A 13,479-nucleotide genomic window follows, 5' to 3' on the forward strand; every position below is an offset into this window, starting at 1 on the left:
GCCATCTGCTGCCCGAGGAGCAACTCCGCGGACCCTCACAGCCCCAGCTCCTTCCCCGAGGTGTCAGCACACCAGGCGACTCCCACCTAGCAGCCCGTTTTACCAGCATGGTGTGAATTTAATCGTGACATATATACAGGGGCCAGAAGGATTACCATGACCGTTTCATACAGATTTACCCACAAAACCTTACAGAGCGCTCAGGCAAGAGCTCTGGCCTGGACAGGCGTAAACGCTGGGCAAAACTCAACTCTTCTTCACAAACTCCTCTCTCCGGAGAAGGTTTCCAAGGAACAGCCCAGGAATCAAGCATGATTTAAAAGAAAATACACCGTGGGGCTATTCTCATTCTGTGCTAAAGGCACGTATCGCAGCCCGCGGTCATGCGCTCGAGTAGGCTGCAACATCAGCCGAGCTCAGTCTTCATTATCTGCAGCTCTGTATTTAATGAGGAGCCACCAGATTTACTGCCAGCACGGGCTGGGGAGGTCTGCAAAGCAGCTGTGAGCTTGTCCAAATTTACGCCCCCCCCCCCCCCCCCCCCCCCCAGTTGTAGCGGGATCCCCCAGCTTTGCTGACCATCGCCAGCGTGAAGAGGAGAGTTATGCGGTCAGCGGCGTCGCGTTCGGGCTCGTGTACGTACCGGTGACAGCGAGCTAATGGCAACCGTTTCTGAGACACTCCGCTGCCGGGGCAGCGGTGAGACAGTACGATTCGTTTTCTTTTCTTTAAATCTCGTTGGATTAAAAGCTACGCCAACCCCTTCCCTAGAATAAATATCATTGTCTTTATAGAACTGAAAGTCAATCCTGCTTCCTTCCGCCCACGTCCCTGAAAAAGAGATGTATGTGCAGACGTACAGATCTCCTCCTTTCAGAAGTTGTCCATGGCACAGAGCTGGTCAGGCTGCCGGGAGAACCAACCAGGTTCTGAAGAAATGGAGTCAGAGTTCACCTTTTTGGGGTTTTTTTTGGCATTCTTAGCGATGGTGACATATTAAGACATCCCAAACCACCTCATGATTGAGAAAGGAGAGAGACTTTATTTACATAAAGTCATCTGAATCGTTGCCATCCTGTGGGAAGAAAGACAAATCAGGATCATTGTGCACATTAAAATGGAAAATGGCGAAACGGTGCATTCAGCAGGATTTCAGAACTGCCATTTATTCTGGTTTCCTGCCATTTCAGTACAAACACCACGAAATCAGACCAGACGCATAACAGCAGCTCTGGAGCGGGAACAGCCCTGTGTGAGGCTCTGCGTTGTGAAACAGCAGTGGCTGTTTGCTGTCCCTGCGACGTATCACTTCCCTGAAACTGCAGCCCATCTGCTGTGACCTGGGAGGAACCAGAGACCAGGCTCTCACCAGCAGCCTCGTGGGCCATCGCCGTATCACAACCTGAGCTTCTTTCCAACTTGGGAGAAGGAAAGCAGTCCGGGATCATGCGGGGGGGCAGGTGCTGAGAGGAGGAAACCCCCTGCACAGCATTTCCACCGCACCTCTCATAGAATCATCGAATCATTAAGGTTGGAAAAGACCTCTAAGGTCATCGAGTCCAACCGTCAACCCAACACCACCATGTCCACTAAACCATGTCCCTAAGCGCCGCATCTACTCGTCTTTTAAATACTTCCAGGGATGGTGACTCAACCACTTCCCTGGGCAGCCTGTCCCAATGTTTAACCACTCTTTCAGTAAAGACATTTTACTGAAAAAACTCTCCCTGGCAAGTGTCACTAATCGGGCGCAGCCTGCTTGTGCGTGTCAGGAGACGCTCATATTTCAACCCAGTTTAAGTTTCAAAGGGGCTCTGCATGCCAGCCAGGAGGAAAATCAAGAATTCTTGAAAACCACACGCTCCTCTAAACAGTCAGTCAGGGACTAGGATGCAAAAGGTGGATTTTAAACTGAGGGTCGCTCAGAGGAGCTCCGAGATCTGTTTGCCCAAGGTCCCACCAAGGAGGAAGCTGCAGATGCGCCGGACCTCAGGCAAAGCACAGGTGCATCCAGTGCACGTCAGGACCTCTTCCGAACTTCAGCCCCCAGCCCTCCCGTGATCCACCTCCTCGTTTCCCTCCTGCTGGCCTGTGCTCCTCTCCGCTTTGGCTCCTTCTCCACCGTCAGACTGCAGCCATGTTATGCTGCTCCAGTCCCCGGGCTGACACCTGCTTGCTCTCTGCAAGCACATCCCTTCAAGCTTCCTCTCCTGCCCCTCAGCACCTACATTCGTCCCTCCCCAAACTGATGTCCGCACACCTCCGGTTTATTTCTTGTTAAAAACGTGCGTCTTCCTCCTCCCTTGAAGTAACAAGGCGGCATACGCAGGCGATGGCTGCCATTTGGGGAGACCTCCTCCGCTCACGAGCCAGGTTATGCCCAAACAGCTCATGAGGAGAGTCAAGTCTGGTGCCCCACTTAAAGCTCTGCCTGTTCTTTCACTTGGGTGGGAAGGGGACCGGGAGGACTTTGCACACATTTCCAGCAGCACAGGCTCCACCTGGCTGACGTACAAGCAACAGGGCCCTCTCAGAAAGCGGAGGAGAGCGGCAACGTCCTTCACCGAGACGGGGCGATGGAGATGTGCTCCGTCACGCAGGAGTCACCAAAACCGGACTGCAATGCGGGAGCTGTACCGCCACGAGCCCGCATTGAATTTCAGCCGTCTCCGAAAGGTTTCCGTAGGCATCAGCCGGCTCTTACCTGATTGGAGGACATGTTCTCAGCCTTCATTAGTGACGAGTAGCTCCTGGAAGGGAAATTGCATTATCTTGCATGATATGTTTTCAAAACCCACCAACAGAGAGGCGTTTTGATAAAACAGGACCAAGTACCAGAAAAACAATTTTTTTTTTCCTTTCTGAACTCAGGCAGGCTAGACAAGTATTTGCTTATCTCCTACTCTTTGGCTAATTAAAACAACCGGAGAAAGCCCAGGCGCTATGCAGCCTGCTTCTCCACAGCTTTGTTCAGGAACTACCGGCTCGATCATCCCAGGAGGTAGAAAATCCTTTACTTTGGGGGACGGCCAAGAGGCAGCTCTGGGGCAAGTTTGGGTAAGCAGGCAGACCCCCTAGTCTGCAGCGCAGACATGCCTGCTGGGGACCGCTCCTCAGTTTAGTTTGCTTCTCTGAGCTCTCCTTTCTGAGCTCTCCACGTGTTGAATCACTCAGGAGATCACGGAGTTTTTCAAATTCCGGTATCGCTGTCATTTACAGATAAACACGACTTACTAAAGCTTAAAAGGAAGCTTTTGGGGCCAGCCAGCGGATACGTCCGGTGCTGTACGGGGCCGTCAGTACTAAGGAACAAGCTCGCACGTGCTGCTGCACGGACAGAGAGGTCAATATGACCTTTCAAAACACCATCCCTCACTCTGTGTTTAAAGGAGCGTGCGACTGAGGACTCACACGTGTTTTAGTTAACAGCAGTGACGCAAGAGGAAGCTGAAGGACTCTAGCGAAGGCCCAGTGCTTTCCAAGGCTCGCGCAAAGCTGGAAGCAATTGCTCCCATCCCAGTGACAGAGCGAGCCAAGTGGCTTGCCCAGTTTCACCCAAGTTAGGGACAGGTTTGAAAAGACACAGTCCTTCCTTTTAACAATGGTTTAACATCCAGGTTTATTTTGGGAGAAATGGGGAAAATGCATTTATTCTAAAGACAAAGGAAATCACTGGGCCATGCAGGCGGCTGTGCCAGAGCAGGTCAGCTGAACACTGAGTAACGCCAGGCCGACCATTAAACAGAAACTGCTGACCCATGACTCTCTCCCAGCGCCGATGAAAACTGCAGAAGTCAGAAGGAAGTTGGCGCTACATTTTATTACTTACCTAAGTTCTTCCTGCTCTTTCTTTTTCTTCATCTCTTCCTTTTCCTTCCTCTTCATCTCCTGGATCTGGGCTTTTTTCTCATTTCTCTCCTCTCTGTCCCGGGCTTCCTTCTCAGCAGCCAGGTCTGGGAAGCGCTCCACTTTTGTCTTCTCTAGCCGGTTCAGGATCTCATTCACCTTCTTCTCCACCGTCAGCATTTTCACCTTTGGAGGGCAAAGAACTGTGATCCTTATAAAAAAATACTTTTATTCTGGCACTTTCTCAACGGAAAGAAAACACCCTATTTCCACTTTACACATGGCTGAATCCCACAAAAACAGATGCTAAGGAAAATCACTGCCACCGAGGTCTATTCAGCAGGTTGCGTAACAGCGAAAAGAGGCCCACTCCCAACGCTCAGAAGCACATAGCTAATAAGCATAAGCATTGCTAAGTACATAAGCATTACTAATTTCATTTCTTGGCACATGCCTCAACAAAGAGGCCAAGAGACAAGAACCGGTCTCGGCCGACTCCTGAAGAGGGGGCAGGTGGTCTCTGCAGACCGTTTTGGGAAGAGAAGCTCACGTGCTGCTTGTTGACTGCAGGGATTTTAGCATTTCTTGCCCTGGTACAGACCTGTTTTAGTCAAACAACTGCACCTCTAGAGAGCCTTCTCTCCCAGCAGCCAAGCTACGTAACTACAGTTTAAGCATAACATTACCTGCGGACAGTAGGTCAGGCGTGGGAACAGCTCAGTACACTGGCTTGACCCTACACCAGAGCTAAGCAGCTCTGCCTTTTAGCAAGTTTAACAAATTCAGAGGCGGCACCAGGGTGAGACAGCTCTGGGAGCAGGCAGCAGAGCAAACACAGCGACAGACACCTCCAGGACCCCACACAGCCCTCCTTTGCACAGCAAGTTCAAGTCCTGAGCCCTTCCAGATGTGTGATTACACTACCGTCTGTGAGCTGATACAAAGCGAGCGCTCATACGCAGGCCCTTCAGCGGTAGCAAGAGATGATTTCAGTGGAGATACATTCAAGCGAACAGCACAGACTAACACGTGATACCATTCGGCATCAGCAAAGACTCATCAGCTACACCGTGCTGCAGTTTGGAAACACACGCTGTGCAGGCTACGCTCTGCTGCAGGCTGACGCTCAACCACGGATTTTCAGATGGTGTTCAGGCAAGTCCAAACACGCCCCTGGGATCTCTCTCTCACGCTTCAGGAGTGGATGATTCCCTGGCTTTAGGGCAAGTGCTGAAGACAATCCACCCAGCTCCTAACACAGAAACGTTACAGTCTGCCACCGGGTCACCGTCACTGGCTCGCAGCAAACACTTACATCCTTCTGCCTGTGAAAGCCGATCTGCCCCACATCCATATCTGCAGTCTTCTTCAGGTTAGTCCACGGCGTGTACACCACGTTGACGTTGTTCATCTTGCAACCTAGGAAGCAGGGGAGGAAGAAAGGAGGGAAATGTTTCAATTCTCTCCCTGCTGAAAGAGGTCTTAAAAGTCTTCCACGTGCATGGAAACTGGCAGTTATTCTTGTCACAAACATTACTAGCTAGGCAAGAAAGAAGAAAACGGAGAAGTCCTTCCAGCGTTACAGTGAAACGGAAGAACACCACGACATCATTTTCTGCAGTAACAGGAGCGCTGCAGCAGTGCTAACGAACTCCAGATGGAGACCGTCTTTGCCAGAAGAGCGATTACTGTGGAAGGGGGCCCCAAGGTGGTGTTAGAGAAGAGACTGCAAGGCCTCCTCGGCTCAGACAGCAATATGGAGGCACAAACGGGAATTTCAGAGATTTAAGATTCCTCCTTACGAAAGTATAACGGGCAGCCCCAGGAGCTGCGAGTGACATCTGCTTCCCACAAGGCCTGCAGGCAGAGGCTTAACAGAGAGCACCACAGCAGAAACATCACAAACGTTTGATCCAAAAACCACGTGCTCCTGCGGACCAGAAACACTCGCCACGAGCACCTCACACCGATCTCCCGGGAATCGGTATTACCTTGAATGCTATTCGCCTTCACTAGATGGGCACAGTCTATCAAAACTTCTTTAGGAATGTCATCCACCGTCTGCCCCTGTGACAGAGCAAGGCAACGTGAGCGGCTTGCGGCGGGGGGCTGCAGGGACTGAGGAGCACACGAAGACCCGCCACGGCCGGGACGCAAGGCACGATGCCCTGCAAACGCACCCAGGACCTCTACGCTCCAGATTTTATGAGACTGGAGTCTTCCGTGGCATCTGTAAGGAGAGGCTTGAAGCACCAGAAGCGAGTTGCACCCTGCTTTTCTCCAAGGTATTCTCCCCATTTTAGGGGGGGTGATGGTTCCTAGGCACACGCTTGGTGTCAAGCCAGAAATCAATCGTTCTGTCGGGCCACGTTAAACTTCCCGCTCCTCCCCAGGTTATTTGGTAACGGAGGCTGTAAATTCAGTCTCCCCACACTGGTGGTTACCTGCACCCTGAAGGAGCCCTGCGGACTTTGCACGTGAGCAAAGATGGTCTTGTGCGCAGGAATGACTGCAGAACGGGCGCGTGCAGCTCCTACGCGGGTGAATATTAATGTTTTTAAATATACGTGTCACAGGATTACCTTGTGTAACCGAAGGTACACATGCGCGGAAGAGAGCTTATCCACATGAAACCTACAGAATAAAAAAAGCACGTTTAACAGAGGATAACAGATGGTGATCTGCTCCGAAAGATTTACTTCCTAACAAGTGACAGAACAGCCACTCCACGGGCAACAGAAGTATAGAAATGTTCACGATACACACGTTTAAAAGCAGGCAAGGGAGTCAGAGCCTATCCTTCAAGAAACATCAGTCCTCTCAATGGGAGACTGAAAAAAAAACCCAAAACCCCTTCCCCCCTCTCTTTTTGTCTTTTAAATGCTATACTACATGCAGGCAACACTCAGAGGATGAGCCTACGCACGCGGTGTTTTGGTCTGTCTATCTATTCTTAAGAGAAACAGCAAACTCGTGGACTCTGCAGCAGGCATTGCTACTTACACCGCTTACGTGACTGGTCTCGAGCTCATAGAGCAAAAAAAAATAAACCCCAGCTCCTCAGTGGTCGGTAGAATGGTCCGCGGAGCCCAGCGCTCTGCCTCCAACAGCAGGAAGAGGCGATGCTGTCTGGGACGTGCACCGGATCTCGTGGTTTCAGTGGGTACCAGTCCCGACAGCAGGTGAGCACCAGTTCTGCATTCACTTCATTCACTGCCCCCGAGACTTCACAAGCCCCGATCACCCCCCCTTGGCCCTCTCCCCCCAGACTGAGGAGTGCTCTCCTCTCCAGTCCCTCCTTACAGCACGGCTGTTCATCTCCTTGATGGCTCCACTGCCCTTCTCCAGACCTTTTCTAACTTGACTGTGCTTTTACCACGATCACCTATTTTGTAAGCCCTGTCCTGATCAACACTCACTCCCAACCCTGCAAACTTCCAAGGACAGAAGGGGGGAACCGATCTCATGTCACCTCCCAACCTTTCCTTCCACCACTTTCTTTTTAATATAACGGGACTTTTTCCTTCCTGCTACAAGATAGAAAACGCTCCAGCACCAACACGTGAACTCTCACTTGTACCTCCTGAGCCTCCTACCCTCGTTCCACCGGTCCCCTCTTAAGCAGGAGTAAGTCTAAAAGGTGCCAGACACCGTTAGGAGAACAATTCCCAGGAGGCCTCTGCAAGAGGACCTATGATACTTTGTTGAGGTGGCACTAGGATATGAAAAACACAACGTGGATGATGTCGGTGTGAGCTACGAGATACGAAAGAGATGGGGAGAGACGACTTTCATGGCTCAGGCAATTTGAGGATGAATCTCAAGGTCTCTCCTAAATAACAGTATAGACATACCTTAAATTATGTAGTGATAGGACAAACATGAGACAGAAGATGAAAGCGATACCGCTACAACAGAGTGTGATTCAGCTGAAGTACAATCTCTGCTGCTAGAAAAGAAAATAATATTCCCTTGCCAGTTAGCTGACTGCTGACAAAACATCCTCTACGGGGCATGTTAGCTGCTACCTATTCGACCGCCAGTTCTGCCAAGACACCTCAGCTCATCCTGGCAAAGGCCACCTTGAAGGGCGAGAAGGAGCACAGTCCACATGGTGATTCTTGTTAGAAACTGTTGGCGTGGGAGAGGGCAGCAGCTGCGACACGTCTGGCCTGTGCAACAATGCCTGGAAGCAAGCAAACTCCTTCATTAAAAAAAAAAAATCTCAAAAACCTTATCAGTCTGGAAAGTTTATGGACTAATCCAGCCAGCAAAGATGCCACCAATTGCTACTAAAAGGATTGGGAACTGCCCTTCTCTTGTTTTTCTCTTCCGATGAGATCTTACCAGCCAAACCCAATCGACACGCGTCAGAGCGCTTCCTTTTGCCTGCCCGGCCACAGCTCTAGCGGGTCTGCTTAGCGCAGAGACGGCTTTCACCCGACAGGAATCAAAATGTCAGACTCCTCTGCTCCTGCTCACCGACTCCCATTCCTGAGACAGCGACGGCTGTTTTACAGGACAGGCCAGTACTTGCCCACGGCGCACAGGGGGAGGACACGAAGCACACACAGAGGAAAAGGCACTGGGAGACAACAGACACGTTTTTTTCCAGGCACGGCATTTACTGTTGCTCAAAAAACTCCTGGCTCCATCCCCAGGCCCCGTCTGACTGCTCCACCATTTCACACGTTTGTGCCTCCACTCTCCTCGTCCTCTGTTAGTCTTTTGTTTTCGCTGGTTTTGCAGCGATATCCATGAGCTGGACTCAGGAGGTGCTCTCTTACAAATACCAAGCTGCCCTTCTCGTTTAACTCTGCCCATTTCCCAAACACACTAAGAGCAACGGCAAGCTAGCGCCTACATTCTGAAACGCAAATATCCGTGTACGGAGTTATTGCTACCCCAGCAGCTCCGTGCACAGGTAAACCCCAAAAAGCTTCACAAAGGGGCCAGCTCTTATGACGAACAAAGCGAGGGATGGAGGGGGAGATGCAGGGGAATGAGTTCAGAATCGACAGGCTCCCAGCAGCTGCACCTGGGTCTGCTGCAATCCACCTCCACGCTGGGATTGCATTGAAACCGCTAAGTGGCCTTGGGAAAAAAGAGACTCTACAGCGCCTGTGGAAGCGAGAGGGTTGTTACGATCATTCGACTCAGCTGCATAACGAAAGGCAATTTTTTTCAGTGAGTTTCAGTACCTACCAGATATCTTCAGGCCAGCCATACTTTATTAGGTCTTCATCTGTAGGAATAAAAGTATCAATGAGCGAACATCAACAACAAACCAAGCTACCTGCCGAGAGCAGGAACCCTCCGCTGTTGGTCAGCCACTGCCCGGCGACTGGGCAGAAACAGAAAAGGGCTTTAACGCCGCGCCTGCCTGCTCGCAGGTATGGCAGAAAACAGGTATGCCAGGAACACCTCCGTCACAGAACTTTGACATTTTAAAGTGAAAATACGTTTCTTCAAATGTCAGTCTAATGGGGGGAGACTTTCGGGGCAAGTCTTCAAAACAGTCACACTAACACTTTTCCCTTGGCGTGAGACACCCGGTTTCACAGCAACTACTGCTGTGGAAACAGGAGGCGCAGCAGAACCGTAACCTTCACCGTCAGGGAACAGTATTTTTCTCTAGACAGATTTTTTTCAGTTAATTTAGTTTTCACTTGTATTTGAAGGCAGTTACTCTGCCTAGAGGGTTTACAAAATTTATTTATCCTAACTAAAAGTAACACAGTGGATTTTAGAGGGGCAAGTCAGAATCACTTGCAAGGGTAGAGAAGTTTTCAAAGGATATTTCAAGTTAACACATACAAAGACGTCCTTTCAAAATGACCTTAAATCCCCACAAATCTAAACCCAATCCATCAGGCATTGTTACATTAATGTACTTACTTTCGTACTTATCTTTTCCCATGTAAATGGTGTAAACGGAAGGAACAACTGAGGGATAGAAAGAGGAAAACAAATCAACAGGGGTCTGGACAAATTGTGCAAGGAATGACAAACACACCAGTCTTGGTCACAGAAATTAGAATGAAAACTGCTTCATCCATCCATCCATCCATCCATCCATCCATCCATCCATCCATCCCACTTTCCCTCCTCGGGGTGAAAGGAAGATTGTTTTGCATTTCCTCCAGATTTTGTCCCGAATGCTTCAAAGGACTACGGAAAGTGGTGTTTCCACTGCTTTCCATGGAAGATTATCCAGCAAGGAACAGCTTTCTGGGCAAAACACCCTCAACATCCAGGTGGTTCAGAATGTAGCTGTGTAATTGTATAATCTGTTCAATTAAGCACACGTCTGAGAGCCAGAAAGGCTGACATCGTATTTACAGTCTGGGATTAACTCTCTGTGTGGCCTTGAGTGAAACAGCTCATCTGCCCGGCCCTTGCTTCCCCAAAGTACCAGAAGCCCCACGTGAACCTCCCCCAGGTAGCCTGGGAAGATTAAAATTCAACGGAAAGACTGAAGTTGCATAAACAGCAGTTGGTGACTTGTTTGTCTCGTCTGTGCCTTTTTGGGGCACTTAAAACAACGTCCTTCTCCTCTTTAGGGCTCATTCCATCACGCAGTAAAGACACTGCCGATTCTGGGAAACCAAACGAGCGTCCCTTCGGCGTCTGGACCAAAGGCCAGCACAGCCGGGAGGCAGACACAGAGCAGTAAGAGGGTGCTGCAGTCAGGGAAGGCCTGTCGAAGAAACCACTGAGCAACCTTCTTAAAAAAAACCCCACCACTCCGTTCTTGTACGTGGCAGCAGGGAAAGCCCGATTTCACAGCAACGCTATCTACCAGTTTGTCACGTTTCTAGCTTCCAGTTTTTAACAGTGATGTTGTGAGTGAGCAAATGCTGCAGCCAGCCATAGCTACAAGCCTCAGCGCCGCACTGAAATTCAGCTGTTCTTCATGAGGACCTACAGCACCTGCACACTTTGGCACGAAGGATTACTGAGAGTGGGTTCTCGGCAGACGGCTTCGCGCCGTAACAGCCGGTGGCTGAAACAACCTGCTGCAGCAACACAGATTTGTATTTTTCACATACTGTTGCAGAACAAACAGAATTCATAGCGGGATTTCTAAAGTCGCTCACTGATAGCGCACAAATTCAAGACTAAGAGCGAGAAAACGAAATGCAGGTGACCAGATCTGCCTCCAAAAAGCATCCTTTGAAAATAGGGTGTCTAATCTCATCCTTTCAAAGTCACTAAAATAGTAGACGTGCTTCACTTACGTGCTACAACTCTGGCAGTGCAATGACTTGGATCCCAAACCGCTTACTGACCCGGTCCTTTCTGAGGGCATTTTTATCGGAAACCCAACATCGCTAGCACAAAGCCCCGGTAACACTTTTCAAAGGAAACCTATTGCTGTTTTAATTACGTTTAGCAATGAGGCGATAAGAAATGGAAATTCAAAAATATGAAAGGATTATATGCCTGCGGGAGTTAAAGATCGGAAAAAAAATCCACCCTGGACACATAGGAGAGTCCTGAGAATGTGAGGTCATGACCACAGGCACTACCCATAAGCGTAAAATTAAATGCTCAAAAATAAAGTTGCGTTAGTGATGCTTCCACGAAAATGAAGCCCATCCTGCCGAAACAGTGGGGCAAGGCCAACATAACCGAGCAGGAGATTACTTCCAACCCACCTGATTTAACGCACACCAGTAACAGTGCAACATATTTTAGGCAAACTGCAGTAGCCCTCTTATAACAGACCTCTCTCTGGCAGCAAAACTGATTACAACGTGTCAGAAACCCTCTGCAGGACTATCATTTAAAGATAAAGGAGACTGCTCGCGTCATTAGCAGAGTTAACTGCAGCCTGTCTGCTCCCAGTACCCCCCAAGTCACCCTACATGTCTGCCAGGCACTGTACCAGGCTCTTTTCTCCCCACTAAAAGGTCCACATCCAGGAAAAGTCTCTGAACTTCTCGCTAGCAGCCTGCTGAGCAGCAGAAAATGTTTCCATCCGAGTGTCAGGTTAAGTGATCAACACAGCCAGGGTATCTGGTCTCTGGGGGTGTAAAGGGCCTTACTTTCCGCAACAGAGGGGAAAAAAAGAGTTCTTAAACAGATCCCAAGAACAATTTTATTGAAGAAACATTCACAAGACCGTTAAGTCTTGCCTTGCCCAAGGAAAATCAAGCAGCCAGACACTCAAATCTGTCTCATTAAGGCACTTCATCTCTAGAACTGAGGAAAGCAACGCTGTAAAATTCCAGCTTGCGGATACAGCGGGCAAGGGGTAGAAACCGTACGGCAACTTCCACAAGCAGGTTATACGCTGGTGAAACAACTGGTGGCAAACCAAAAAGGAACATTCCTGTACCATCCTCCGTATCATCAGCCCATACTGCATCAAACCACAGGTTTCGCATGCTTCAGAAGTGGCTAACCTTTCCATATGGGCAAGGGAAAGAGATCTGTCTATATTAAAGGAAAAATAACGAGACAGTTTATGCGCTATGCCTTCCCTCAAACTCCTGACAGCAGCACGCTTGAGGAAGCTTTTCAGGAGTCACTCACCGGTACCGCTGTTCGTTCAATGCTGTTACCAACCAGTAACAAGAGGCTCCGCACCTCAGGGAACCCCTCAGCTCCCGAAACGACTTTAAGCTGCAGCCGATTCCGGCCCAACCCGGGTCCTTTACACTCAGCCCAGCCCCGGGGTTCGCAAAAAGGCACCGGCAGGACTAACGGGGCTGCTTGGAAGGGCAGGGGCAGGAGGACGCGCCGTTGCCGGACGGCCCCGCTCACTGAGGAACCGGACAGGGGCGCGGCCCAGCGCTCCCCTCACAGCGGCGGGACCCAGCCCGCCACAGCGCCCCCCCGCCCCCGCCCCACCCCGCGCGGGCGCTCGGGCCTCTAGCCGCTCTCCCCTCGCCCGCTCACCGTTGGAGGTGAAGTAAAACACCATGGCGGCGGCGGCGGCGGCGGCTCCTCAGCCCGCCCGGCCCGGGGCTCCACACGGCTGCCGCTCTCCCACTCCAGCAAGCGCCCGGAGCCCAGGGAGCACGGCGCATGCGCGCGGGGGGGATCCCGCATGCGCAGTACGGTGCGCACGGTATCGCCCTCCCCGCACGCACGCGCCGACCTCCCCGGGCGGTGAAGCCAGAAGGAGCTTTGCGCATGCGCGGAGCACCCGGGAGGCGACGGCACAGGGAGTCTTGCGCATGCGGCGCCCGCCCCAGCAGTGCTGGCGCTCCGCGTTGCGCATGCGCAGCTTTGTAGCACGGCCCCCCCCCCCGCCGTGTGCGCATGCGCGAAGGTCCTCCAGCGGGGTTGTGGGGGGTGCTTGGCGGGCCGCGCGTGGGGGCCCGGGGACGGTTTATTTTAATTTATTTCTTCTCGATAGGCGTAAATGGCCCTCGGAGTATGCCTGGGGGCCACGGGAGGACCCCAGCGAGGAGCCTCCGTGGAGCTGCCCCCGCCCTGGGACCCCTCACGGGCCCCCCTCAGGCCGCAGCGGCCTCCCCGAGGAGTGTCGCCGCCGGCATTTTCCGAGGCTCCGAATGGAAGGCAAAAAAGCAAACAGCATTCAAAAACAAAAGCACTGCTGGGCACCCCCGTAACCGCCCCCTTAACCTTTGCAAACGCTTCTCCACTCACTCCGTCCCT

The 13,479-nt window shown here is 51.2% G+C and overlaps 1 protein-coding gene across 1 annotated transcript; it reads right to left on the bottom strand.

The window, feature by feature from the left end:
• Positions 1 to 713: 713 nt before the first annotated feature.
• CCDC25 (coiled-coil domain containing 25) lies at positions 714 to 12,860 on the bottom strand. Its single transcript, XM_076332496.1, has 9 exons — positions 12,754 to 12,860; positions 9,745 to 9,792; positions 9,052 to 9,091; positions 6,429 to 6,480; positions 5,838 to 5,913; positions 5,162 to 5,265; positions 3,830 to 4,032; positions 2,705 to 2,750; positions 714 to 1,075 (listed from the first exon to the last, which is right to left on the bottom strand). Exons 1-9 carry the CDS (start codon positions 12,776 to 12,778, stop codon positions 1,046 to 1,048), a joined length of 624 nt encoding a protein of 207 aa, XP_076188611.1. The 5' UTR covers positions 12,779 to 12,860; the 3' UTR covers positions 714 to 1,045.
• Positions 12,861 to 13,479: the final 619 nt, after the last annotated feature.

Source organism: Aptenodytes patagonicus, chromosome 3 (genome assembly GCF_965638725.1).
Source record: "Aptenodytes patagonicus chromosome 3, bAptPat1.pri.cur, whole genome shotgun sequence".
In the NCBI taxonomy this organism is placed as follows: domain Eukaryota; kingdom Metazoa; phylum Chordata; class Aves; order Sphenisciformes; family Spheniscidae; genus Aptenodytes; species Aptenodytes patagonicus.

Coding starts and splice junctions, on each gene's coding strand:
- CCDC25 (XM_076332496.1), bottom strand. CDS start 12,778: ATGGTGTTTTACTTCACCTCCAACG. Junction 9,793..12,753: donor GTTTTACTTCACCTCCAACG/GTGAGCGGGCGA, acceptor TCTATCCCTCAG/TTGTTCCTTCCGTTTACACC. Junction 4,033..5,161: donor GCTTTCACAGGCAGAAGGAT/GTAAGTGTTTGC, acceptor TGCCCTCCAAAG/GTGAAAATGCTGACGGTGGA.